Source organism: Pundamilia nyererei, unplaced genomic scaffold, assembly GCF_000239375.1.
Source record: "Pundamilia nyererei isolate P.nyererei 1_Seehausen unplaced genomic scaffold, PunNye1.0 scaffold00010, whole genome shotgun sequence".
Taxonomy (NCBI): Eukaryota; Metazoa; Chordata; class Actinopteri; order Cichliformes; family Cichlidae; genus Pundamilia; species Pundamilia nyererei.
The window spans coordinates 950,050-977,240 of NW_005187411.1; the positions used below are offsets into that span (position 1 = coordinate 950,050).

A 27,191-nucleotide genomic window follows, 5' to 3' on the forward strand; every position below is an offset into this window, starting at 1 on the left:
TAACCCTCTGTCTCCCCTTAGTTTGCCCATGAGATTGCATATCGATCTGGGACTGGAGACCAATTTGCTTAAAGAGGAGACAGAGAGAGAGAGTCAGAAAGCAGAAACATTCATTGCTTTCTGGTTCACATAAGGTGAGTTTATGTCTGTATGACATATAAACTCACCTACACAATGACTGTGCTTCAGGGCAGACGCTACAGCACCAGTATTTGAAGATTAAGTTGTCTCAAAGGCCAATTTATTAGCTAAAACATGTGGTGGAGTACCAGTGAACTGTGAGTAGGTCATCAGGTCATAATAATGTCTCAGTGCGGTGGAATCTGACAGGAAAAAAGACAGAGAGGATAAAGAGGAGCAACAAGGCCGCTATATATAGAGAGAGTTGCTGTGCAAAGAACAGTGAAGGAAACCTTTTTGCAGACTAGTGCAGAAGATCAACTATAGATGGGTTTATGTTTTGCAAAAGCCAACAGCCTTAAAGTCTGTTTTCAGATGGATTCAGTCATTTTATCCCCTAAGCCTCACCTTAAGCAACCCATTTGTGTGCATAAGTAACACACTGTATTGATGTGTGACTGGTTTCTGCCTGGTTAGCTTCATAGCCTGAGGCATGACTGGGTTTCTGTTATTATCCGTGTGCGTATGTGTGGCACTGAGGGATTGAAAGAACCCAAAAAGAGAGAGTGGGAGAGAGGGAAGAGGAAACAGAAAGTGATAAAGGTTGTCAGGGGATGCTTGGGGCTGTGGCACCATCTGTTGCTAAAACAATTCTTTTCCATTTGTCTTCTGCTGCTCACGTCATTCATATGCACACATCTGCTGGTCCACCGAGCCTTTTAGGACTCACGCCTCTGCTTAGGATTTAGACTGGAGCACTTATGCCACGAAACTTTGCTCTAACTACAAGAAAATTCATACATTATGGATAACACCATCACTTAAAAGGTGGACTCATCAACAAGAGTGCAGTGAATGTGATTCAAACACCCACAAACATCACCATCATTATGACTAATTTGTCAGAAAAAGTGAAAAAAAAAAACCCCAAAACATTTCACACATTCCACATGTGAGAGCACAATGTAGAAAGAAATAGTTTAAATTAATTTCAGTGCACAAAATTCAGCTCTCTAGTGAGATTTTGTCGTTAACAAACTACAGTACTGTGTGTTTTCTCTGTTGACAGTGTAACCTTTTATTTTAACTTCCTCTGTTTTGAATTCAAACAGTTAACAGAGTGCAGAGAACAGTAGTCGTATTCAGCTGTAAGCACATTTTAAGTATTTATTGATGTAAAGTGTTTTTCATTAATAGCTTCATGTCTGAGGATATATTTTATACTGTAGTAACACGACACCAGCCTCCAGCAGGCGCCCCGTGGTTGGAGTTATAGTCGTTAATAAAATAAGCAACGTTTTTTATTCAAGTATTGTTTTGATTACATTTGACACCACTTCTTGGACCTGTTTTAGAGGCAGTGCTTGGGTAAACTCACAAGCGATTCAGTTTAAGCTAAACTGTACAAGTGGACGTATGGTGTGCCTCCTGTTTTTCCAGCGCTTCAGTCGCTCCATTGACTCATCTGTCCTCTGTTGCACTGTCCTTCTGTTTATGGGTTTCAGGTCAGAGGTCAGTGACTGTGTGAAGGAGGGCTTTGTCTGTTTAGAAATATTTAGGAATAGCACACTTCCTCTGAACATGAATAAACTCCTTGCACAAAAAGATAAAGACACCAACTGCAAGCGCTCCTGCTTCACCATGTTAGAAATTAGGTGTGGATACTAATTGGATGGGATACTAATTCTAGCTTGAAAAACTAGCTTTAAAACAAAATGTACATACTTTATATCTGAGCAAAGCCAAACTATGCTTTGAAGTCACTCAAAGCATAAATAATTATCCACAGCTTACATCAATACAGTTCATCTAGATGAATTTTAGCCTGGCAACAAGATTTAGTGGTTACACATTTCCCTAACAAGTGAAAGATTTCCAGTTTGATTCCAAGATGCAAGAGGAGATATAAATCCTTTTGAGGTTGCATCAAGAAGGGCATCTGCTGGAAAAATCTGCCAAATCAATCATGCAGCTGTGGTGACCCCTTGTGAATAAGGGAGCTGACCAAAGTAGCTAAAAAAATGAATTATTTAAAATCTCACCTGTTTAGGGTTGCAGTTATTGGCTGCTTAACATCTGTGATTTGTGTGCTTGTTACAGGGTGCCCGCGTTTGGGTCAGGGAGAAGGAGCAGCTGCTCCCAGCCACCGTCAACTCCTGTGGAGATGGAACCCTTGTGGTCACAACAGATTATGGGGAGGTATGAAATGCACACTTTGCACGACCGTCTTTCTGATCTCTTTTGCCTTCAACACTGTGATGAGTGAGCAAAAGTCTCATTAGGACCCTCCATATACAACCATGCATTACACCGCTCATCATTGATGTGAAGGTGAAGCAGCTGTGTAGGTACATCTTCTCCTGTGCTGATCAATGCAAACTCCTGGTCATGATGTTCCACTTTCCCTGCCCCAGTTTCTTCTTCCTCCTCTTCCTCCGCCTTCTCCTCCTCATGCATATTCAAAATTCATCTCTGGATCGCTGACACACATTCTGCTATCAGAAGAAAGCCAGAATAGATAGAAGGCATTATGGGAGTGTAGATGAAAACGGTCAGATGTAAGGATGGGGTTGCCTGCGGCTGATCTAAAAAAACAAAACAAAACAAAAAAAACAACCTCAACCTTTTGATGCCACGCACACTGCCAAAATAATGGAATTGAATGTTTAAATCTCATTATAAATGTGTGTTCGTGTGTGTGTGTCTGCGCTCATCTAATCTGTGTTAGATCAAGGACAAGCACACATTGCTGTTTGGATTTAATATGTTTACACACACAATGACACACACACACACACACACACACACACACACACACACACACACATGCATGCTCTCCAATTGCTCTCCATTTAAAGATGGAGGTAATAATAGAATTGTTTATTCCTTCCAAAATCAAGAGTCTTAATCCTCCTTTTCCAGCCCTACAAGAACACAGTAGATGTACAGTAAAGATGTACAATGAATTCATGCTTTTGAAGTTGTTCCACTTCTGATCCAACTACTTCAGTGTTTCTGTTCAGTGGCCCAGGAGAGACAGACAGGGATTTCCCAAAATAGAGGACCAGTTATAGGAGCAGGAATTCTCTTTGCTCTGGATTATGAATGTCCTTAACCTCCCTAAAGCCCCATCCATCTCTCTGCCCCCCTTCTCTGCTAGATGATGGTGTTTAAATGTTGACTCTGCAGGAGGTGATGAATATTTGATGGAGAATCAGCAGGATGGTGGGGTTATACCCCACAACAACAGGATCTGACCCATGAAAACAGTCCCACGGTCCCTATTCATTCATTCCCACAGCTCTGCACCGTGTTCTCCTGCTCAGAAATAAATGTTTGATTTGAATGACTGCAGAGCACAGTGAATCCTAACCTTGTTTTGAAAGTAAAGAAAATTGCAGCAGTTTGCAGGTTTATGATTTTTTTGCTATGTTATACATGCCATCAAGTTACGCTTTAACAATGAAACACTTGTTAGTTTAGTTAGTGGCATGGAACACAACCCCCCTCCACATGTGAGCCTACAGTATAAAGAAGCCTACAGATGAGTTAGGGTTTATCTTTACACTATATGTATATATATATTGGACCACCTACACATTACACCTACAGGAGCAGCTAAGCCATGGAAACTGATGCCATGAAGCTTATGGAGCACAGTTTTTGTGCTGATATTAATGCCTGAGGAGGTTTGGAAGTCAACAGACAATTGATGGACTTTATGCACTGCGCACCTCAGTGACCTGTAAACTTTATGTGGTCTGCCTGTGGTTCCTTAATGCTTCCATTCTGCAATAACACAGCTTAGAGTTGATCATGGAGGATCTCTGAATAGAAAGATTAAAGGGTGTGGCCCACTACTTATGTTCCTGTATATCAGGGGTCCCCAACTCCAGGCTTCGAGGGCCGGCGTCCTGCAGTTTTTAGATCTCACCCTCAAGGCCTGGAGTTGGGGCCCCCTGCTGTATATGGTCAGTGGCACTTCTCAATGCTCTTTGGTGTAAAAACTATAGCAACACTAGGTCTTTTCAACTGTTATGAAAGCTAGAAACCCCACGAAAACAAACTACAGCCGTACACTAAGATGAAGACATAATAGCTATAAAAATCTCCTAATGCAGTAAACTCAAAGGGCTCAAATAACTCTGATGTAGGTCGACATGAAGTGTTTAATGCGAGCACTCACTGAAGCCTTCTCTCCACGTATTGGCATTATATTGATTTGAGAAAACCACAACCTTTCTCACTTTCTCAGAGGAATACATGAAACAACCTTGAGGGTTATTATTGTTTGTTCACACTTTTGCAGTCTTTAATTACATCATCTTGTTGTGTGTTATTTTTCTGCAGTTACTTAATGGAACAGCGCCTTCAGCTGTTCATCTCAATAAACCGACTCCTCATGTAACTGTGGTGATTAGAAACACCGGCAGCAGGAGATAGCACTTTCATCACAGCTCGAAGAGTTTACACATTCTTCCTGTGGCTGTGTGAGCTTCCTCCCACAGTCTAAAGACATGCAGGTCAGGTGATTCTAAATTGGCGACAGCGTGAATTTGAGACATTTAAGGTGCTGTATCAATGTTTATGTGAGTGAATCTGGATTGGTAAAGCACTATTATTGGTCCAAATAACCGTTTATTCCAATTTCAAAGAGCCAGACTGTTGTAAATTTGTAGAGTGGTCCAGAGCAATAGTTCTCCAGTTTTAAACGGTATATTTGAGCACTTTGTTATTAGCAGCCTGTCACAAAACAAATCATTTGTTCTTATTTCTTTAGTTGAATCTATGTAGACCAAAGACAACACAGTTTAAAACACATAAAATAGTGTTTTAACTCCACCAATGTGGTTCCAAAAGGGGCAAAAAACTTGAAGCAATATTAGTCATGGTTTGGCCTCCCCTGAACCTTTGCCTCAAAATTATTGAAGGAGTCTCGGATCATCTTGAAAGAAAACAGAATGAAAGGCGGGATGGCTGTAGCTCAGGCAGTAGAGCACATCATCTACTCATTGCAAGGTTGGTGGTTCGATCCCTGGCTCCTCCAGTCTGCATGCCAAGTATCCTCGGGCAAGATACTAACCCCAAATTGCTCTCTGATGCATTCATTGGAGTATGAATGTGTATCAATTAGGAATTGTTAGCTAGCACCAAGAAACTTAGAAGACAGTGCTGGTGTGATTGGGTGAATGTGTTGAGCACACCGGGAGTATACGAATCAGTCATTTTAACATTAAAAGGGCTTTGAATAGTCCTTCAAGAAGACTGGAGAACTATTCCTGAAAACTCATTTGAGTTTCTTGAATTTGCAGTATCATCCCATCTCTCACCTCATGACAAACTTATGACCATGACTGAGGGTTAGAGCTAAGCCAATCCAAATGGACTGATAAAAACATCCACCTTTTCCTTTAAGTCTGAATAGTTTTCTTGGTAGAGAACTTGATAACGTTAAGCTACATAAGGCAAAAAATGAATGAACCTTTGGGGAAACTGGGTAATTTAAAAAATGGGTAGATAAAACATACAGCAAATAGAGCACTTTAACTAGTTGCAATTGATTTCAAAGAGCTCCCATTGGCATTCTGAATATCCTGTTAGTTTGTGTTTGATATGATTAAAGGGCTCCTACCTATATATTCTTTAGTGGGGATGTTACATTTTCTGCCTCCACCGGGCACCTTTGCCATACACTTATATAGCACACACACACATGCACGCACACTCAGGTTACGTTTGCGATGATTTATGGACTGTGTGTGCTGTGTGACCTGGATTTCAGTAGCTAGCGTGAAAGCTGCAGCGAGAGCTCACGCGAGCACAGAACATGCTGCAGGGATGCAGCACTCCTTGTCCACACACACAACAATTGCATACTTAGAAACACACACGCACACATGCACTACTACGCACAACTACTCCTCCCTCGTACTCGGTCAAATGTGCCTAATGAAAAGTTCAGAAATGTTGGGGCCGATTCGCCACGGAAGAAAGCTAGTGTTGTTGTGATCTCCTGACCCACTTCCTCTACTCAGTTTCACATTTCTAACCCTCTGAGGATCCCCGTAGTTACACACTTGCTCTGTATAACATAATGAGATTAACATAATTTCACACAAAAATACGGATGAACGCACACACATTTTGCTAAAGTATCTGTCTTACTCACTTGCATTTCATCTATTCACACCTTTCCAGGCACTGCAGTGTTCTTTATTAATGCAGGGCGGAGACCCCCTATAGGGTATTGTGAGTGCTAATTTTTAAAGGAGGATTTTTAGTCCAATTTTAGTCAGTCCAGTTGATTAGAACACATGTTCAGTGCTAATTCTGGCTCTGTGGAATAAAGTAATGTTTTAAGACAGGGCAAATTTATTCATCAAGTTTATTTGGATTTTATAATAGTCACCTAGTAAAATAATCGTCTCCATGGGTGTTGGCTCTGTTTTATGTTTGATGCCAGTTGCAAAACTGTTCAGATGGCGATCAAGGCAAATTATTATTGAAGCCATGTTAGCATACTGATGCTAATGTTAGCACCGCTGCTCCGTAGTTTCCCTAGTTTGTGAGGGTGGTTCACAAATTACAATCACATGCTTCACACATTTTTAGTGTTTCCTCTTCAAACTCAAATCCTATTTTTCCTTAAAAAGTAATGCAGTACATTATTTGCAGGAGAAAATTACATTTCTCATTACCTTATTTTCTCATTACTACATAAAATAACCTGAAAAACATTTAACGTAAAACCTTACCCTACAGTCCTATACACCGACACAAATCCTTGTTACAAATCTCACTTATGTGATCTTTCTTTTAGTTTTTATGTATGAACACAAAACCGACATCACAAAACAACGCTGAAAACCAGCACATTGAGACTTCCACTGTGATTCCACTTTAGCAGCATGAGCAGGAAGAAACGAAGGTTCCAAGCCTGACTGATTATCTCTGCTTTTGTTACCTATTGAACTTCTGGCTGCTGGGCTGTGGTCGGCTTTCACTCAGCTTCATCATCACTCTGTGTTCCTGTTTAGTTTTGTGTTAACATGCTGTCTTTGCAGGGGCTTGCAAAGAACTGAAGTTCTGCTAGCAGCATAATGTGGCTGTTCCTGATATAGTTGCTTTACTACAATAAAGCTGACTATAGCACAGAAAGAAAAAAGCTTGTTATCCACCTGCTGTGCAGATAACTGAAGAACCTTTGTAAAGCAAGTAACAATGTAATGCAGTTACTGAATTAAGTCCAGTAACGTGTTCCTTAAAAATGCAAAATGTTTACAGTAGTGTGAAAGCCAAACCAGTCATTATAATGTAATGCATTACACCCAATACTGTCTTGACTCATACCCAAGCAAATCAATGTTGTCTGTAGTCAGGAATGCTGATAAATGTTTTAAAAATCCTTCTTCATATTCTGCAGGCTTGATAGTTTTTAGCAAACGAGCACTGCTAAGCACTGCTGGCTGCCGTTGCCCACAGTGTACTTTGATTTCAGTGATCAGATTACACTAAAGACCTGCTCATCCCAACTGCACTCATTTAGATCTGACACTTCAGATCCAAGGTCAGTGAGGAGACCTGCAGGTGCTGTACGGAACTATGTGATACTAAATCTGCACTGGCGAATAGAGGTCTACAGAATATGTAGGTCACTGTGCTCACAGCTCTCTTCCTCTCTGTCTCTCCATCTTTATCTCCTCGCTGTGGTTGCAGCTAATATGTGAAGTCAGATGAAGAGGCTCGTCTCCTCCGGCTCTCCTCCTCAATCATGCAAAGCAGCTTCAGACATCAGAGAGTTTTACAGAAAGACTCGAAGCACTGCATGTATATGTGTGTGAGCTTAAAAATGTCTTTACATGGCAAAGAAAATGATAAAAGGGAAGAAGTGTTCTGAAAAAGTGAATCATACTAACCTGTTTTGTCATTTAACTTTCCATTAACATAAAATAAATATATTTTCAGTCTGAGATCATCCCAATAGGCTTTCTTTGCAATGAATTTGATGCAAGTTTTCTAAAAACAATACTACTCAGCCACTTTAGGAAAGTAGTTTTATCAGATAACTATCTTTGTGAATCACAATTTTAAGTCTGGCGTCTTCAGCAGAGTGTAGGCCTGAATGTTAGGTGTTGTGAAGTCAGAGAGTACTCAGAGATGGACTAAAACAATTTTTCAAATTTTGTGGTGGGATTTTCTGACCACCTTCTCGCGAGTATGATCTCCCACTCCTGTCTTAGTGAAGACAGATAAGAGTTAGTTAACCATCCTCTACTTCTACTTCAGCCTATCTCTGTATTTTCCTCTCGCTGTTCTTCTGCTCCTGTTCTGGATGATGAATTATTGAATATGAACTATCCCATTTTAGACTCTCTGGGTAGTCAGATTTATCGTGCGTACATCTGCATCTGCATCACAGCACAGTTTGAGTGTGTTCGTACCTTTTTTCTTTGTGGGTTAATGTGCAGATAGGCTCCATGTAGAGAATGTGTGTTAAAACCTATTGGAGGGCAATGAAAGAAAACAGAGACATCTGCAAAATTCTTTCCCCCCTCTCTCACTTCAGCTGCAGGTTACTTCAGTTACTGACACACTTTCCAAATTTGAAGCATCTCATCTCCCTGAATTACTTGTGAATATCTGCTTTAAATGCTGGGGTTTTTTTTGGCTTCATAACCAGTTATATGTTGCAGAAAAGTAATTTATTTGTTTAGTTATTGTGTTAAGAAATTCTTCAAATATACATTTTAGCAATCCCCTCCCCCCTTTAATGGTAGTTTGCCATTTGTTTGCCATTTTCTCTTGTATGTTATGAGGACGTGATTGTGGCTCGTTTGAATATTCTTTCAACCCTGTAGGCAGTTTATTCTTTCAGCTCTATACAAATTAAAGATAGATATAAAACAACCAGTCTGAACAAATATAAAAAATAGGTTACCATTTATATACAAGTTGCAGTTTGTGGAAGAGAGCATGCTCAAATAAAAAAAAAAACCTAAAAGGAGATTAGGTGCATGAGTTTAACTCACTGATTTTCCTATTGTAGAGCTTCTTTTTCCAATATTATATGGATATAAGTGTCCTTAGGGTAAACAGTACAATCAGTAAACTCCTTCACTTCAGTTTGACGTAATTCTGCACATTTACAGATAAAACTCAGCCAGTGTAGAGAATAGGTCAGCTATCTCAATGACGCACAGTGAAATGTTAAAATAATGTCACAGCAGCTGCTGAAAAATAAATAAAAGAGCAGGAGTGATGTCACAGGTGTTACAGTTTGAATGCATGTCTATGTTTTTTAGTGCTATCCCGCTAACCTGTTATACAGGAATGTTAGACTTGTATGAGGAAGTTGTTAGAATTTATAGAAATATTCAAAATCCAGAAGAGCAAAATCAAAGATTATTTTAATACATTTCAAGACTACTGCTGGATATTCCTGTTGGTCAGAGTTATGAAGATAAGTTATGCAAATATAGCTATGTAAATACAACATGCAGGCATCCATTTGTGTTTCTTCTCTGTTGACCTGGTGTGTTTTTTTTTCTTAGTGTTGTGTGTGTGTGAAGTCTTATCTTCCCTTCCACTGTAATTTACTCTGGATTGCACAGGCGTGCTTGACTTTCTGATTGAAAAGGCTCTCGGTGTGCCTTCAATTACAGACGGGGGTCTCAGATTGAGCCATTTAGGCATTAAGTGATTCACTGTGAGGGATGCACAGACACAGATAGATAGCAAAGTATACTGGAAAGACTTGAAGTATAAAAAACAAGCTGAAGGAAAACAGTATTGACGACGAGAACAGCAATACAGAGGAGAGGAAAAAGGAAAGGAAAAATGCAGTGTGGGGCAGATAGAAGAGAAGGAGGTAAATTAATGAAGAGTGGAACGATAAGAGAGGCGAGATCGAAGGAACAGAGACACGAGAAATGATGGGGGAGGGATAAAAGACGGGTGACATACAAAGAGAAAGAGAGATGAGAGAGACAGAAGTGATGTTTAAGACATGAAGACATGGAGAACTCCAGAAAAAAAAACAGTGGGAGATCATGATTTAATAGGATGAGAAAGTAATGGAAAAAAGTGGAAAGAAAAGCTTTATGGAGTGGAGATCTTTCAAGAGTATTTTCATCTTTCTATTTTTAAAAAAAGGTCTCCCTGTAATATCTGCAATATGGATGTGCACAGCTGTCCACATCATGACAAACAAGCACGATGGTCCATCTCATTTCGTAGACAAGCGTGTGTCTAACTCACACATCAGGCAGTGATGATAGCACAACCACATACACTAACACACTCACACATAGATCAGCTTCAAAGGTTGAAAATAGCAGGACGTAGCATTAATTAAACCAAGAGAAAACAGATACGGTCAGATATGGATCAACATCATCATTCATTCACAGGGTGGATTTAAGTTCAATATTCATCCCTGGTCTCCGATGAGCTTTTAAATGTCTGGCTTTTTAGCTCTTAAATGCTCCACTATGATTAGCAGCTGGTTGCTACCTTTTTTGGTCTGTTTGGTCGTGAGCAGGTAGCATAAAATGAAGCTTTAGAGATTCTTTAGCAGTGCAAAGTGTGAATAGGGAAGAAGTTAGAGCAGTGGGTCCCAAAATCAAAGCAGTGAAGTGAAGACTAATAACTCAGACATTCAGATAAATATATCATAGATGTTTTCCATCTTCTCATGTAACTCTCAGCAAGAAAGTAAATGACGCTGAGTTCTTAAATTATAAAATATTAGTAAGTTACACTAAGTTATCTGGTCACAATCCTCTTCATCAACTTCATGCAGCAAGAGGGTCAACACTCAGGCAGTCTTTTCCATGCATAAAGCATTCTACAGCACATAACATTAAATTGATCCAATTTAGAACACAGGGCCTTTTAAATGGATGGGGTCACAGTAAAGATGCAGAGCTGTTAGCTGCTCGTGTCATCATACATGAGTCATGCCTTCTATAATGGAGGGTGAGGTATAATTGGGTCATTTCATTTACAGCTCAGTGAGTGCAGAAATGTTACCGACTTCATTAGCATTGCGATACTTTAACTGATGTTTTGGCATTTCAGAGAGAGAAAAGTGGAAACACGGCAGCATATTGCACACAGGTTTCTTTTGTCAGCAACATGCAACAAACAGTTGGCATGGGATGATTTCTTTTGCCCTGAGAGAGTCGTCGGCACGCAACAGCTCTGTGCAGTGCAAGGCAGCGTCACTGGAGTGAAATAGATTTATTTAAGAACAGGATGTCGGAATGCCTACAGCTCACCCTTCTGCCGCTTTCAACAGACTTCCACCACATCTGTTACAGCAGCAAGCTCACTCAGGGTGGAGGCTGGCTGTGAGACTGAGATGACATATTAACGACCCAGTATCGTAAAGGCCGTGGTTTCTATTCTTGGCCGGGCTGATTTCGCTGGAGTGAATGAGCGACCTTTACGCTGAAGTAGAATGACAGCCTGTGTGCGTCTGTGCACCGTGTGTGAGGAAGACGGATGGGGATTGTGGCAGCAGCATCCATGTGCCTGACCTGAATACACACTGAGCTGCATTCACTTGTCATGTCCTTCCAGATCAGATCCATTGCCCTCTCTCATCTTCTCTGCTTCTGTCCTCACGGTGTTCCTCTCTCGCTTCTTTCTCCTCCCCTCCCACAGCCAGCTTCTCCACCCGTTTTGTCCCCTAATTCTCTAGTTGCCATGGCAATGGATGACATAGATGAGATGGGGGGGTCTGAAGGGAGCCGTGAGGCTCTGTATTCTCACCATGTGGATTTTCATCATGTTGCATCACAATTAGCCTGTTAATGCTAAAAATGGAGAGACGTTGGAATGCTGGAGTCTTTCATGTATTTGTTTGTGTCAGAAACATTGATTAGCCAGTTAGTCAGTGTTGGTCTGTGTTATTTATTAGAATATTTCCTTTTAAATTACAAACAAAAGCCTTTAAAGGAATATTTCTAGTTTTGGGGACTACATTTACTCTAATTTCATTACAGTGAATATGAACCTATTTTACACCAGTGACAGGTTATGTTAGCTCAAAAACAACAATAACAAAAAAAGGTAAAATATAATTAAACTGGCCTAGAAACCTTTAGACTCAAGAAACTTACAAAAACAGCAATAGCAACAAAAAAACTACTAAAAGGAATTCCCTTAATAACAGCTGAATAGCACAAATAACCTAGGCAGAAAAGCAGCTCTGGACTCATAACATGTCAAACTGTAAGACGTCGAGGCTTCAGCAGCAGAAGACCACACTGGTTGCCACTCCTGTCAACTAAGAATGGGAAACTGAGGCTGAAATTCACACAGATTCAACGTTACCTGGTCTCACGAGTCTCGATTTATCCACATTTGTTGTCTCCAAGTGACTGTCAGTGTTGCACAATCAGCACATATGCTGCTTTGCATTGCTGTTAGATTGCTATTTCACAACACTTGTGAATATTATTGTATTATTTCATGCCAAAGTATGAAGTTAAAAACTGGGTGATGATCTTTACGTCTCCTTGTATACAGGTGTTTTACTTGCAGCAGGCCGAGGTCACCAGGGAGCGAGTGTACGCTATGCACCAGTCAAGCATCGATGGGGTGGAGGACATGTCAGCACTGGCGGAGCTGCACGAAGCCGCTATCATGCACAACCTTTACCAACGCTACCAGAAGGATTGCATCTATGTGAGTGCATTCAGCGAGCCATGTGTGTCTATGTCTATGTCTGTGCAGGGCCATTATGTGTGTTTATATTATCACACACCTCCTTCTCCTTTGCTTACACGAGTGAGGCTTTTAGAAAGAGACACAAATCCACTCATCAGGCCTCAGCATATATCATTCTCATTGCAAAAAATAACCATATGAATGACTTTATGGTGCGATAGTGCAGTTTAAAATCTGCAACATCACTTGATTTGATGGCCTTGTGGTTTGAATACATGCGCGTTTTACAATGCAGATAGGAAATAAAACGCATAAAAGTTTATTTTTGATTACTAACCCAGGCATCCTTACACATGAATGCCCTCTCCTCCAAACTGTGGGATCAGTATGCATTGCAGTCTTTACATTTTGATCACTTTTATGCTGATGCACAGAAATTTTCAAAAGTCTGGAAACCTGGAAGATTACCAGACAGCTAGATTATCTAGACTGCCTAATCTAGATGATGAAATATTGTCCATATACGGATTTACCTTAAGCTGATCAAAAGAATTTCTCTTGTGTGAGTCTGCTTTCTGTATTACTGCGCTCTCATGCACTCATGTGTATCTGTGTCCTTTAGCACTATTTTATATGTGGATAGTCCACTAAATGTGCCAATAAGGTCATATGAATATAGAAAGTGGATAAACGTGGACCAAATATAATCAAATAATAAAAAGAAAGGAAAGATGATACAGACACTGAACCTGAAGTGTCTCTCCTTCGCTGTTTTCAGACTAACATCGGCAGCATCCTGGCAGCTGTCAACCCATACAAGCAGATCCCTGGTCTGTATGACCTAGAGAGGGTGGACTTGTACTCCAAGCACCATCTGGGGGAACTCCCTCCACACATTTTTGCTGTAGCCAATGAATGCTACCGCTGCATCTGGAAACGCCATGACAGCCAGTGCATCCTCATCAGGTAATGATGGAGGACATTCAGGGAATTCTTTACCCATCTATCCCTCTATCTTTCTCTACTAAGCTATCAAAACATGACTTTGTTTCCTAAATCTTGTCTTTCTAGTCTACTATTTCTAGTATGCTTATTCCCAGAAAATCCTGCTGTTCCTATGCCTGTTTGTAGTTGAAGCCTGTGCATAGATAGTGAAACACTGACAGCTATTAGACCTAATGAAAAATCAAGGTAAAGGCTTAAGGAAGTGGAAGTGGTTTGCATCCCAGACATATTGATGTCAGTGAGACAGAGCAATATTCAAGACCAAGCTAGAGAACAAATAGATTGTGATCATGACCATGTCTCCCTTTGTTTTGAAAATAAATAGAATTTCCTCTTCCAGATTAAAGTAGGGTTATTGGTTCGCATGATTAAGTGGCCTGATCTGGTTCTAGTGTCCACCATCCCATCATGCTTTCACTTGTGCTCAGCCTGATTACGATAGGCTGAATATCTCTGAGGTCTATCAACCTGCAACACCAATTAGATAACCGGAGCGGTTCAAGATACGGGAATGTCAGTGAAGGTCATTGTGTGTAGGATTTAATTGGGCTATGTGTGTCTTTGTGTGTATGTGTACGCCAGTGGGGAATCAGGAGCAGGGAAGACTGAAAGCACCAAACTGCTGTTGCAGTTTCTGTCAGTGATGAGCCAGAACTCAGCCGGAACTCCTCCCTCAGAGAAAAGCACGCGTGTGGAGCAAGCCATCGTACAGAGCAGGTATGCGAATCAGTGAAGTAAACATGACAAGCTTCAGGAAATGCCAAGAAACAAGTCAGTGGGTTAGCATCTTTTCCATGGAGCGTGCTACCTGCTAGGCTGTGGTGAAGGTATAATCACTAACGCCAGAAAATATGATGAAGACTTTAAGTTTCTGTAATGACTACTTGTGTAAGTAGTAAAAGGACGGGATTAGGACTGTGTGTTTTACACATTTTATATATCAGATTAACAGCTTACATGGTAAAGATGGCAGCCATTCAAGGCCTGCTTATGGCCTTTGCCTTTTCTTTGGGATTTTACCAGCTCATTTTACTTGAGACTTTAAAGCCTTTTATTTACATCTCTAACAGGGTGTTAAGTTTTCAAAGAATAATGTTTTGTGTAACTGAAATTTCATATAATTTAAATCCAAGTGTCAGGATTACAACTATAATGTGCGAGTGCTAAGTGAGCACGGTTTGAGCTCATATGGATATTATGTTCTCCTTAAAATGTCGAATTTGTTGAAGTTTTTTCTGGAAAACATATGGTAAAAAAAAAATACTGTAAAAATAATTTTTCCCGCTTTTCAGTCCCATCATGGAAGCTTTTGGTAATGCTAAGACTGTTTACAACAACAACTCCAGTCGCTTTGGGAAGTTCATCCAACTTCACTTCTCTGAGAGTGGCAACATCCAAGGAGGCTGCGTCATAGATTGTATCCTTGCTTTAAAGCACAATACATCTAACTGCATGAAATTTACACCTGTGTATGATTGAACGGGTGCTTGTTTTTGCATACACGCATAAAAAGTTGTGGTAGAAATGTATGTTTCTGATTCTTAGAAGGTGAATTATATGAATGATGAATTTCTTTGACTCACTTCCTGTCAGATTTACTTGAAAAGGTAAGGATGTCTCGACCTCCTCGTATCAAATTTATTAGGAGTCACGTGTCAGTCTTACATTGTCAATCACAATAAAATGTTCATGGAAACTTTGCTACCCTGATTTTTCTGTAGAACCGCGTGGTACGACAAAACCCCGGAGAGCGAAACTACCACATCTTCTACGCTCTGCTGGCAGGCGCTAGTAAAGAGCAAAAAAGTAAGAAGCTGTGCGAGCGTAAATATCAACAGCGAGCTTTTATTATTTTTATTATTTTTCAATGATCCAATTTACACTTTTGGCTTCATGTGAGAAGTTATTGTAAAAATAGTTTGATTTCAGTTATAATAGAGAAGAATAAATATTGATGGACAAACATTATTAATCATTAACTTTTACCTGTGAATACATATCGTTTGCTCACATTATACATTTGCTCTTGCAGGCCTCTACTTCCTGGAGGATCCCGCTGAATCTTACCACTACCTCAGCCAATCAGGATGTCTTAAGGACAAGAGTCTAAATGACAAAGAGCTGTTTAACAGTGTTATGGTCAGTATTGATTTTGTCTTCAGTTCTTCAAGTAGATGTACTGAGGTCTGTAAGAACAGTTCTCTATTGTTATCTATTGTTTTTTTTATCCAGTTACAAAAGTAGCAGAGAGATTCCAACGCTAACAGGATGATAGGAGGCAGGATTGGTGGCCTTAGATTGTAAAGTTTGATGTCCTCACAGCCATAAAACTGTTAATCTTTTTTGTTGAACACTGACATATTGTTGTCTTAAGAGCAGAGCAGGTTAGCCTCAGAGAAATAAAGATCTTTTCCCCTCCATTTATCAAACCTTTTTCTGGGATGTGAATGTTATCAATGAACCTTTGGCTCTGAGCTGAAAAAAGTGCTCACAATCTCTTTCCCCGTGCTCGTCTTTGCACAGGAGGCGCTAAAGGTCTTGGAGTTCACGGAGGAGGAGATCAGAGACATGTTTAAGCTGCTGTCGGGAGTCTTACAACTTGGCAACATTGAGTTCATGACTGCAGGAGGAGCTCAGATCACCACCAAGCAAGGTCAGAGAAGTGCTCATAGAAAATGAGTTAGATGATATAAAAATCGAGGTAGACATAGAAAACGTTCCAGATGTTTAACATGTCTTTGTCCATGTTTCCAGTGGTTACCAATGCCAGTGAGCTGTTGGGGCTGGATGCCTTCCAGCTGTCTGAAGTCATGACTCAGCGCTCCATAATCCTCAGAGGAGAGGAAATCTGTTCCCCACTTACTATTGAGCAGGTCCCTATACACACATGCATATAAACACACTTTAATTTACCCCTCCATGTTTGATTTCTGCCTCTTCCTGACATAGTCACATTACTCATTTCAACCCTCCCTTGGGTTTCCCCCTCATTGCTGCAGGCTATTGATTCCCGGGACTCTGTCGCCATGGCGTTATACTCCCAGTGTTTCTCCTGGATCATCCTCAAGATTAATCAGAAAATTAAGGGGAAGGAAAACTTCAAATCCATCGGCATCCTTGACATCTTTGGCTTTGAGAACTTTGAGGTGAGGGCTTTGACCTTCCCTCTGTTTGGCAAATTTTGATTTTGAGGTCATGAATTTTCTCCTCCGCTTCCTAAGCTGCCAGCTGCTACTCATCCTGTTACTAAGCAAGATTAATGAGTTTCTTACTACTGACTAATCACTTCACTGAAACACTGAGTTATCATTCATATAGGATTCTGACAAAGACAAATGAAAAAGCTTACTAATAAGTTTTTTCTTTTCTATAAAAGAAAGAGCTATACGAAAAACAGAAATTAGAGGCCAGGTGTAACAGAGAATAATTTATTAACAAAACTTAAGAATTTACAAAAGTATTTTTTTGAGTCTCTTTAGACCAGGGGGATAAAAAGGGAGAGAGGCAGAAGGGAAATAATATGGAGCTGGCAGGTTGAGTACTGACTGCAGGAGAGCACTGAAATGATCTGAGCCAAGCCAAGGAGAGGACAGAAGGAAAGCCAAATTAGGGAAAGCTGAAGAAGCAGGAAAGCTCGATAGGACCAAAGCAGGACCGGATCTGCCATCTGATTAGTGGACACAAAAAAACCTGATAAACAAACATATTAAACAGCGGTTGAATGAGACTAAATGGGAGTCTAATAGTGGAGTTTTCAAGGCAGAGGAAACCACAGAAGAGGGTATAGGGTTCCTTTCTGCTTGGTTAACTTCTAACAGATTAGCAAATGCATTACTTGTTCATAATGATACAGCAAAGAGCCAGAATTAGGGCACTGAAAATAAAAGAAGAACTTGAATAAGCATTTTCTCTTTTTTCTGGCAAAACTGGAATACTTTGGAAACGTGCTACTAGCTGGATTCATGAACCCAGAGTTAGCTGAGCCACACGATAACCAGCTTTGTGATTGCCGTTATGCAGGATTGCCATTTTTAGATTCACTGATCCAGATGATCCAGACAAAGTTGAGCTTGTTTCACGACACAGAACCATGACACGTCTGTAAGTCAATCCCTGCCTCTGTGCCTGTAGGTCAACCGGTTTGAACAGTTTAACATCAATTATGCCAACGAGAAGCTCCAGGAGTACTTCAACAAGCACATCTTCTCTCTGGAGCAGCTGGAGTACAACCGGTACGGACGTGAATATGGAACCTAAAGACATTCGGATTGTGAAGCGGACTTTAAAGTGTCTAAGGAAAAGGGAATGGAAGAGTAAATTTAAATATGACCTTTTTCTTTTTCCTTGCATAAATATTTTGTTGTGCTCTCCACAGGGAAGGTGTTCAGTGGGAAGCAATTGATTGGATGGACAATGCCGAGTGTCTTGACCTCATAGAGAAGGTAAAAAATACATTTGCTATAACTCATAGCATAAATGTAATGAAGATGTTAGTTTTTGAGTGCATGATCTTTTCTCAGTCCGTTGAAGAGAATTGAAATAAAAACTCCAGTACTTCACCATTACTAAAGACCAGCTTGGGCGCCTCCTTCAGATCTGTTTTTGGAAATCTAATAATTAGTGGGGCCGATGTCTTAGAAAGTGGTGCTGATTTCATAATACTGATGCAATAACACCACTTTACCCCTCCCCCCTCCTTCTCTGTCCTAGAAACTTGGCTTGTTGGCACTAGTGAATGAAGAGAGCCGATTCCCCAAAGGAACAGACTTCACTCTGCTGGAGAAGTTGCACAGCCGACACTCTGTGAGTTATTTACACATCTCCTAATGACCTCTATGCGTAATTCACTAAATGCTGAGCTTATGTTAAATGCCATGCTTCTGTTTTTGCAGACAAACCCTTACTATGTCAAGCCCAGACTTGCTGATCATCAGTTTGGTATCAAACATTATGCTGGAGAGGTGAGTTTTATTCAGAACGGACCTGCTGCACGCCATCATTGTGTTGTAAAGTCAGTGTAGTTTATAATATCTGTTTCCGACAGGTCCTCTATGATGTCAGAGGAATCCTGGAGAAGAACAGAGACACATTCAGAGATGACATCCTGAACATGCTCAAGGACAGCAGGTAATATCTGCAGATATGATGGTTAATTAGGACTCAGAGGTCTAATTAACCAGTCATTCAAAGAAAGAAAGATTTTAAAGGTAAATCCATGTTTTGTTTGCCTTGTTTTAAGCTGATATGAATTATTGGGCTGAAGTCCAAACAATAACCAAAATAATGGATATTAGTTTCTGAAAATATGAAAAAAGTGTTTCTAAAAGCTCCTAATGAGATTTGAAACTGACCATCCAAACACACTGTGGTGGATTTTTTGTTTATTTTTTCCAGCTCTGCCAGTTTCCTTGTTGTTATCCCGATGTACCCTGTAATACGTTTTCTAACATGAGTTAGCAGATGCGTGTGTTTCATCCTTAGTATTTCTGTCGATTCATAGACTGGACTTCATCTACGACTTGTTTGAAAAGGTCGGCAGCAGGAACAATGAGGAGAAGATGGGAACAGCCCGGCGTAAACCTACAGTGAGCTCCCAGTTCAGGGTGAGTGATATGATGTTGCTGCTAACTGTTAACTAAGGGTCTTGAACTGAGAGAATAATTAAAATGCATTAAAGAAAATGTTTTTGGGGTTTTTTGGAATGGTAGTTATGATTGTTATGGCGATGTATCGGCATTTATTGTTTTCTTAATCTCTTTAGGACTCTCTTCACGCTCTTATGGCCACTCTGAGTGTTTCCAATCCTTTCTTCATTCGCTGCATTAAGCCCAACATGGAAAAGGTCTGTTTTTTCTATCCAATGTCTTTATCTACTCACATATTCATGTTAATATCACTATCTGACAGTATTATTCTGTACTATATCAAGGTTACGTGTTAAATCCTTTGTATCATGCTTTCAGACTCCAAATGTGTTTGACCCGGAGGTCGTGCTGAATCAGCTGAGGTATTCTGGGATGTTGGAGACCGTGAAGATCCGTCGTGCTGGCTTTCCAGTTCGCAGAACATTCAAAGATTTCTTCTCTCGGTAAAGATCTCTAAATCTACATTCTTACATATTTTTCTGTATCTGTGATTTGTTTTTTAAAAGTATCAATTCTTTTCTTTAACGTTACATTTTTATGGCAGTTATAAGATCATTCTGAAAGAAAAGGTGCCAGCAGCAGGAGATGATAAGAAGAGAACCACAGACCTTCTAACCAAATATGATAAGACCAAGAAGGAGTGGCAGTTAGGCAAGACTAAGGTGAGGGTTTTTTTTTACCTTTTGGAGATCTAAAATGGCAAAGTTTTGTACAGTGTCTCATATCAAGGTTGTTTAACAGGCTGGCTATAAACTGTTGTCACCTCTTTGTTTTGCAGGTGTTCATGAAGGAGTCTTTGGAGCAGCGTTTAGAGAAAGACAGAGATGAAGTCCGCCGCCAAGCCGCCATGATAATCCGAGCCCACCTACTCACTTTTTCTGCTAAGTAAGAATCTTGTGACATGAAGTCATGTTTTTGGGACCAGTTATGTTTGTTGCTTTGAATTTTGTGTTATTCGATCCACAGGAAGCACTTCAAACGTGCACGTGCCAGCGTCGTCACCCTCCAGAAACACTTACGAAGGCACATCCAACGCAAACGGTTTGTGAAGCAGCGCAAGGCAGCGGTGGTGCTGCAAAAACACAGACGAGGTCAGGTGGCGCGTGCTCACGTTCGAAAACTGAGAGGGGAGAAGAAGAAGAAGGAGGAAGAGCAAAAGACGAAGGAGGAAGAGGAGAAGGAGAAAACGCTGGGCGAAGGGGAGACGGAGGAAGCGGAGGGAGCAGATGCAAAGGTAAAGCCGTCAGAAGCATCTTCACTGGCATTAATGGGAGTGTTTTAACCCTTTCGTCTGCTCTTTAGGATGAAACTCGCCAAATGGAGGAGATCCTGCAGCTCGAGAGAGAGATTGAGCGCTTGCAGAAGAAGAGGGAGGATGAAGTGTCGCAGCTCTGTGAGTCGTCCAAGCAGGAGCTGCAGCTGCGCCGGGACGCTGAGCTCAAGCGGATGAAAAAGGAGGCATCGCGCAAGGCCACGGAGCTCATCGACCTCCTGAACTTTGGAGGCGTTGATCCCTCACTGGGAGCAGTCGGGGCTAAGCCCGCTGCAGAGGTGAAAGCTCCAAAAGGTGCCAGCACCACCAGAGGAGCATCCAAAGAAGAGGATGTAGACGAAGGCTTTCATGCTGAGGAGGAGTGTATCCCCTTGCCTGACTTCCCTCCCCCTGCTGAGACAAATGCTCCTGTGGATCAGGAAATATTTGCCCAACTCCCTCCTCCACCACCTGCCTTTGCAGAGGGAACAGTGCCCCCTGTACCACCTCCTCCGCCCCCCCTTCCATCAGACGGCATGCTTGCGGGTGGAACTCCTCCTCCACCTCCCCTCCCTCCACCCGGAGATGGCACCACTGTGCCTCCACCACCGCCTCCACCAGGAGAGGAGGAGAAGAAAGAGCCAGAAAGGAAAGTGAGCATGGTGGAGAGCCTCGTAGATGGCGAGGAGCCGATCTACAGCATGCCGGCCGACACAGAATCAGATTACGACCAAGAAGAGGAAGAGGGGTCAGTCACCGCCGGAGACGACAGCTCCGTGTCGGGAAGCAACCGAGGGAGCGCGGCTGTGGCGGACGAGGAACACCCCAGGAAGTCGACCTGCACCAACGCCAGCATCGAGTCCTACAGAGGCAGCTCTGACTCTGTGAGGACACACACTTACACGCATCCTCACAAGCGTGCACGCAGATATGTATGAGCAGCTAGAGTATACAGTGCATTTGAACTCATTGTAATAAACTGTTAGCGTGCTATCTCATTATGGAATAAAAGTAATTATTATTAAAAGCATAAGCAGGCCACTAACGTTATTGTGTCATGTTGCAGTATGCGGACAGTGATGATGAACATGATGGCATGATGGACACTGATGAAGAAGTGACAAATGGCAGGGTGACTTTGCTCAATGGAAATGGGCCACCATATTTCCACGGCTACCTATACATGAAGGGTATAGATGTTTTTCTTTGTAGAGCTGGTGTTTCTGATCTATTTCTGTAGCACTTGCATTATTAAATATAGCAGATAATCATAGCTCCGCTCTTTCAGTGTGGGCACCAAATCCTATCCACTAGACCTTTTTTTAAATTGACTATGTCTCCCAATTGTGCTCCCTCAGCTGGTCTCATGATCCCATGGAGGAGGCGCTGGTGCGTGTTAAAGGACGAGACCTTCATGTGGTTCCGGTCCAAACAAGAGTCTCTGAAGTCAGGCTGGCTCTACAAGAAAGGAGGAGGACTGTCCACTCTGTCACGGAGGTTGTTGTAGTTATTACTGAGCGAAGCCTGCATGCTTTGCAAATAAAAGCACTATTACAGCTCAGCGCAATCTGATGATGTGATGATTTTTACAAAGCTGTTCAGAAAATGTCAACAAGATGGGTCTGTGAGATCCTACCACACTGCCAAGCAGAAGATCTTAAAATGTAACTGAATGTTTCATATTTCCTCATAATTCTATAAAAGGTGAAGTATAATACAGTATGACAGCTTCATGTAACACCACAGTGTTTGTTAGCTTGATTTATTTAAATGTAAATAGCTTAAAAGTCACAGATTTATTGAATCCGCATGAATGGGTTAATTTGTCTGTAGTTCTGAATGCCGTTGAGTATTTGTGTAACTATAGGGATTAAACCCCCTGCAGGAGTTCACTACAATACATTAAAGCCAATGTATTAAGCTTTTAGTGGTTCTTCAATTAGTTGGTAATTGATTTAGGAAAAGTATGTGTTCAGAGTAAAAGTTGGTGATTTTCTTTTTGGGGAAAGAGATGTAGTTGTGATCTTGTTAAATAGAAAGGTTGAGAGGGCAATATTAAGCTTATGAAGAGTGCTCATGGTGTCTTATTTCTCTGCAGGAATTGGAAGATGCGCTGGTTTGTTCTGAGGGACAGTAAGCTAATGTACTACGACAACGACAGTGAGGAGAAACTCAAGGGAACCATCGACATCCGAGCAGCCAAGTAAGATTTCTGACAAACCCCACCACCAGAAAATCACACAAAGTCTTCTTCACTATTTGTCTAGAGTTGTGCGGCTAGCAAAACTCAAGAAAAAACAAACAGAAAATCACAAGCAAATACAGAAACATGTTACAAGCAGACCAGATCATAATGGAAATTTACTGATTTAAAATGTGTTGTATGCAGCTCGGACATGTTCTTCAGCTTCTCGCTGGATCAATGGAAATTTCCTCTTGATTTCTGGTCCACTGGTCCAGACAGAACCTGAATTTCTCAAACGAGTGTCCTTTTTATGACTTCATAGGGAGATTGTGGATAACCATGAAAAGGAGAACGCTCTGAACATTGTGACAGATGAGAGGACATACCAAGTGTTCGCAGAGTCGCCTGAGGATGCGAGGTATGACGTAGACTTGACCATAGACTGCTAATAATAAAAACAAGCACCTATCCCTGTCTGATTTTATAGCTTTAACATGATGGCATCCTCTTTGTCTGTGCAGTGGGTGGTTCAACGTGCTCAGTAAGGTGCGAGTGTGCACTCCCGAGCAGCTACTGGAGATGTCCCATGAACAGGCCAACCCCAAAAATGCTGTGGTCAGTCTTTTAAAAACACGAATCAGTAAATTCCTCTGATCTGAAAATATTCTTCACACAAAATGTGCATGTTCGATAGCTTGTAATTGGTTGTAGGTGATTATTGTTTTAATGGTTTTCTTATCGAAAACGATACAGATAAGGTTGTGAACAGTCACGAGTTGGATTGGTTTATTAAGACAAATAGTTCAGTTTGAACAATGCTCTCCTTTCTCATTCAGGGAACTCTTGATGTGGGATTGATTGACTCCGTTTGTGCATCAGACAACCCTGATCGGTAAGTTTGATCAGCTAGAAAAGAAGCTGATGTTCTCCTCATATGCAGAAGAAGAAGAAATTCTCTCTCTGGTTGGAGTATGAATGAAGAACTTAGTAGAAAAGAATGACGAGCAACTTTATACAACACCTGAGACTTACTTTAGTGCCAAGATTAGCACTAAAGAAATGCAATGCAGCCACAGGTGCTTGTTTTGCACCATGTGGCTGCAAAACAAACCCAAATCATCACCCCTCCAAAACCATGCTTGACAGTTATTATGAGGTGTTTCTCCTGATTTGCTGTGATTGGTTTTCACCGAGCGTGCCACTGTGCATTATCTACAAACACTCCACTTTAGTCTCATCTGTCCAAAGGACTTTGTTCTTGTTGTTTGTTCAGATGTAACTGTGGAAACCTAAGCCATGCTGCTATGTTCTTTTTAGAAAGAAAGAGGCTTGTTCAGTCTTCTTCTAATTGTGCTGTCATGAAATTTAACATTTAGCATGATAACTGAGGTCTGTAGAGTGTTAATTTTTGCAGTTTATGTGCACATTGCTTCATCTGAGCTTGAGATGAAGTCGCTCGCGGGAAGACTGGCATCGGTCTTGAATGTTTTCCACTTGAAATCTTTCTCACTGTAGCACCATGGTTTCCAAATTGTTTGGAAATCAATGTTTGCCTACTCAGACTGACTGGCAGCAACAGTTCTATCTCTGAGATAAATGCTGATATTTTTCCTCTGTGGCATCATGTCAATACCTGAATGGTCCATATGAGAAACCTGGCAGAATTTCTAATTATATAGAGGTGGTCACGCTTGCTGATCATCAATTGGTCAAGTGCATTTTGTTAGCAACACCTGGCTGCTACTTACCCTCATAGTTCATGTTTTCAGGCCAAACTCTTTCGTCATCATTACGGCCAATCGTGTGATCCACTGCAACAGCGACACACCAGAGGAGATGCATCACTGGATCAGTCTGCTGCAGAAACCCAAAGGAGATGCCAGGATAGATGGACAGGAGTTCCTTGTCAGAGGTGAGGGTTTTGGATATTTCCAAACTTATAGATGCAACTCTGTGCTTTCTATATTTTATTACTTTTTTTTTTTTTACTTTTGGGAATATTTTAAGCAAGAAAATATTGGGCCATTTATAGATGTTAGAACTATACGCATTATCTGTATTTAATTTTCGCTAAAAACACCATACTGTCATTTTTAAAACCGTATATCTTCAACGTAAAGGTTTAGGTATCACAATATTTTCTACATTCTTTTTCCTCTTGTTGCCTCCCTCTCCTCTCCATCTTCAGGGTGGCTCCAAAAGGAGATGAAGACAAATGCCAAGAGCACCTCCCTTAAGCTGAAGAAGCGCTGGTTTGTTTTAACCCACAACTCCCTGGATTACTACAAGAGCTCAGAGAAAAACTCCTCCAAGATGGGAACTCTGGTCCTTAACTCCCTCTGTTCTGTCATTCAGCCGGATGAACGAGTGCACAGGGAGACAGGTGAGCAGAGAGAAATGAAAGGAACGGGAAAGAAGGGCACATTTAATCAGGGATTATACTTACGAGGTTAGGGATATATGCCGGTGTCTCAGTTTACAATTATAGACTTGATAAATGTACCAGTACCCTGGTTTTATTGAATTAAATTAAAAGGATTTATTGCACAACTCTCATAAAACTTAATCACGATGTTAGTAGAAATAATTTTATTGGATTTAACCCACCCTCTTTTTTTTACAGGCTACTGGAACATCATCGTGTACGGGAGGAAGCATTCCTACCGTCTTTATACTAAGATGCTGAATGAAGCCATGAGGTGGACAGCTGCTATACAGGGAGTCATAGACAGCAAGACCCCAATAGAAACACCAACTCTGCAGCTCATCAGAGACATCAAGGTAAGACGCTCACATAAACAGAGTAAGTTCAAATTCATCAGCAGATGTGTGTCTTTAAGATGATTTTTTTTTACACCATTGTGTCTTCTCAGGAAAATAGTGTGAACCCAGAAATAGTGGAGCAGATGTACAGGAGGAACCCCATCCTCAGATACACACAGCATCCTCTGCACGCGCCTCTACTGCCCCTACCTTACGGAGAGGTCACCAGCTGTGAGTGAAATAGAGAAACCTCTTACGCTCCCAACTTCCTGTTTCATAGGAAATTAAAGAGGCCAAAAAAACCCACTCAAAAAAGTGTAAAATGGAGTAAAAGTTCTGTCATAGGGTGAAAAACTGGGTATACCCAGGAGGGGTCGCCAGCGGATCACAGGACTAACATAGAGCTAGACAAGGACAAGCTCACAGATCCACAGCTAGAGCTAGTTTAGAGTTGTCATTAAATTTAACAAGCATTTCTCTGGACTGTGATAACAATTGGTGTCCACAAACAGGAGCTTCAGAAGGGAACCTGCACGGGCAGCCACAGGGAGAACATGCAGACAACATGTTTAACACTTTAAAATGCTGACATTGGCACAACAGTCATCCTTTAATGTAATCTTTCTTGATGTTACTGTTCTCATCTTTAGCCTAATTGATTACCTACGTGTTTTTTTTCTCCGTGCAGTACAAAGGCAGCAGGGTTACGCCAGTCTGCAGGATGAGGCTGTGCGAGTTTTCAACTCACTACAGGAGATGGAGACACTGGCAGACACGGTGCCCATCATTCAGGGCATCCTGCAGACCTGTCAGGACCTGCGCCCTCTCAGGGATGAGGTACTTTTGTATATTTACTTTCAGAAATATATAAAACTTGAATATTTTATTTCCCATAGAATATTCTTTCAGTTTTCCAGCTGTTTACACTCTGATAAAAATCTTTTCCCCACAGGTTTATTGCCAGGTGATCAAGCAGACCAATCATGTGCCTCAGCCTAACAGTCCAGCCAATCGTGCACACTGGCATCTGCTCACCTGCATGAGCTGCACCTTCCTACCCAGTCGAGCCATCCTCAGATACCTCCGCTTCCACCTCAAGAGGTGAGCGTCTGAATTAGGGATAGCATTTCCCTCACAAAGCATCCATAAAATGCATGCGTGTAAATGCGTTGTGTATATTTGTGTATTTGTAACTCAGGATACGTGAGCGTTATCCAGGCGCGGAGATTGAGCGGTATGCCACCTTCATTGGAGAATCCCTGAAGAAGACCAAAACTCGTGAGTTTGTTCCCTCTCAGGAGGAGATCGCCGCCCTCCTGCTGAGGCAGGAGATGAGCACTACTGTCTACTGCCATGGAGGAGGTTCCTGCAAGATCTCCATCAACTCACACACCACTGCTGGAGAGGTGCATAAACACAATAGATACACAAACATATTTCTCTTTGAAATGCATTATTTAAAATGCACACCTGTAAGATAAAGTTAGAAGTGTGTTCATTTTACACTTGTATTGAGTGTAATGATACATCACTCACACCTATATCT

General features: G+C 41.3%; 1 protein-coding gene across 1 annotated transcript in view; it reads left to right on the plus strand.

Annotated features, from left to right (window-relative positions):
* The window catches only part of myo10l1 (myosin X, like 1), a 42,517-nt gene that overhangs the window by 9,672 nt on the left and 5,654 nt on the right, over nucleotides 1-27,191 (plus strand). The window contains exons 2-37 of the mRNA XM_005723730.1: nucleotides 2,221-2,319; nucleotides 12,655-12,813; nucleotides 13,574-13,761; nucleotides 14,383-14,517; nucleotides 15,093-15,217; nucleotides 15,394-15,407; nucleotides 15,522-15,606; nucleotides 15,833-15,939; nucleotides 16,324-16,453; nucleotides 16,555-16,673; nucleotides 16,800-16,946; nucleotides 17,932-18,032; nucleotides 18,176-18,242; nucleotides 18,511-18,603; nucleotides 18,693-18,761; nucleotides 18,845-18,927; nucleotides 19,301-19,403; nucleotides 19,562-19,642; nucleotides 19,764-19,888; nucleotides 19,990-20,107; nucleotides 20,224-20,330; nucleotides 20,412-20,679; nucleotides 20,748-21,581; nucleotides 21,764-21,887; nucleotides 22,056-22,194; nucleotides 22,796-22,900; nucleotides 23,205-23,300; nucleotides 23,404-23,497; nucleotides 23,719-23,774; nucleotides 24,652-24,794; nucleotides 25,071-25,265; nucleotides 25,506-25,663; nucleotides 25,756-25,876; nucleotides 26,334-26,482; nucleotides 26,598-26,746; nucleotides 26,844-27,051. Coding sequence (XP_005723787.1) covers nucleotides 2,221-2,319; nucleotides 12,655-12,813; nucleotides 13,574-13,761; nucleotides 14,383-14,517; nucleotides 15,093-15,217; nucleotides 15,394-15,407; nucleotides 15,522-15,606; nucleotides 15,833-15,939; nucleotides 16,324-16,453; nucleotides 16,555-16,673; nucleotides 16,800-16,946; nucleotides 17,932-18,032; nucleotides 18,176-18,242; nucleotides 18,511-18,603; nucleotides 18,693-18,761; nucleotides 18,845-18,927; nucleotides 19,301-19,403; nucleotides 19,562-19,642; nucleotides 19,764-19,888; nucleotides 19,990-20,107; nucleotides 20,224-20,330; nucleotides 20,412-20,679; nucleotides 20,748-21,581; nucleotides 21,764-21,887; nucleotides 22,056-22,194; nucleotides 22,796-22,900; nucleotides 23,205-23,300; nucleotides 23,404-23,497; nucleotides 23,719-23,774; nucleotides 24,652-24,794; nucleotides 25,071-25,265; nucleotides 25,506-25,663; nucleotides 25,756-25,876; nucleotides 26,334-26,482; nucleotides 26,598-26,746; nucleotides 26,844-27,051 — 5,094 coding nt within the window. The remainder of the gene's footprint in view (nucleotides 1-2,220; nucleotides 2,320-12,654; nucleotides 12,814-13,573; nucleotides 13,762-14,382; nucleotides 14,518-15,092; nucleotides 15,218-15,393; nucleotides 15,408-15,521; nucleotides 15,607-15,832; nucleotides 15,940-16,323; nucleotides 16,454-16,554; nucleotides 16,674-16,799; nucleotides 16,947-17,931; nucleotides 18,033-18,175; nucleotides 18,243-18,510; nucleotides 18,604-18,692; nucleotides 18,762-18,844; nucleotides 18,928-19,300; nucleotides 19,404-19,561; nucleotides 19,643-19,763; nucleotides 19,889-19,989; nucleotides 20,108-20,223; nucleotides 20,331-20,411; nucleotides 20,680-20,747; nucleotides 21,582-21,763; nucleotides 21,888-22,055; nucleotides 22,195-22,795; nucleotides 22,901-23,204; nucleotides 23,301-23,403; nucleotides 23,498-23,718; nucleotides 23,775-24,651; nucleotides 24,795-25,070; nucleotides 25,266-25,505; nucleotides 25,664-25,755; nucleotides 25,877-26,333; nucleotides 26,483-26,597; nucleotides 26,747-26,843; nucleotides 27,052-27,191) is intronic.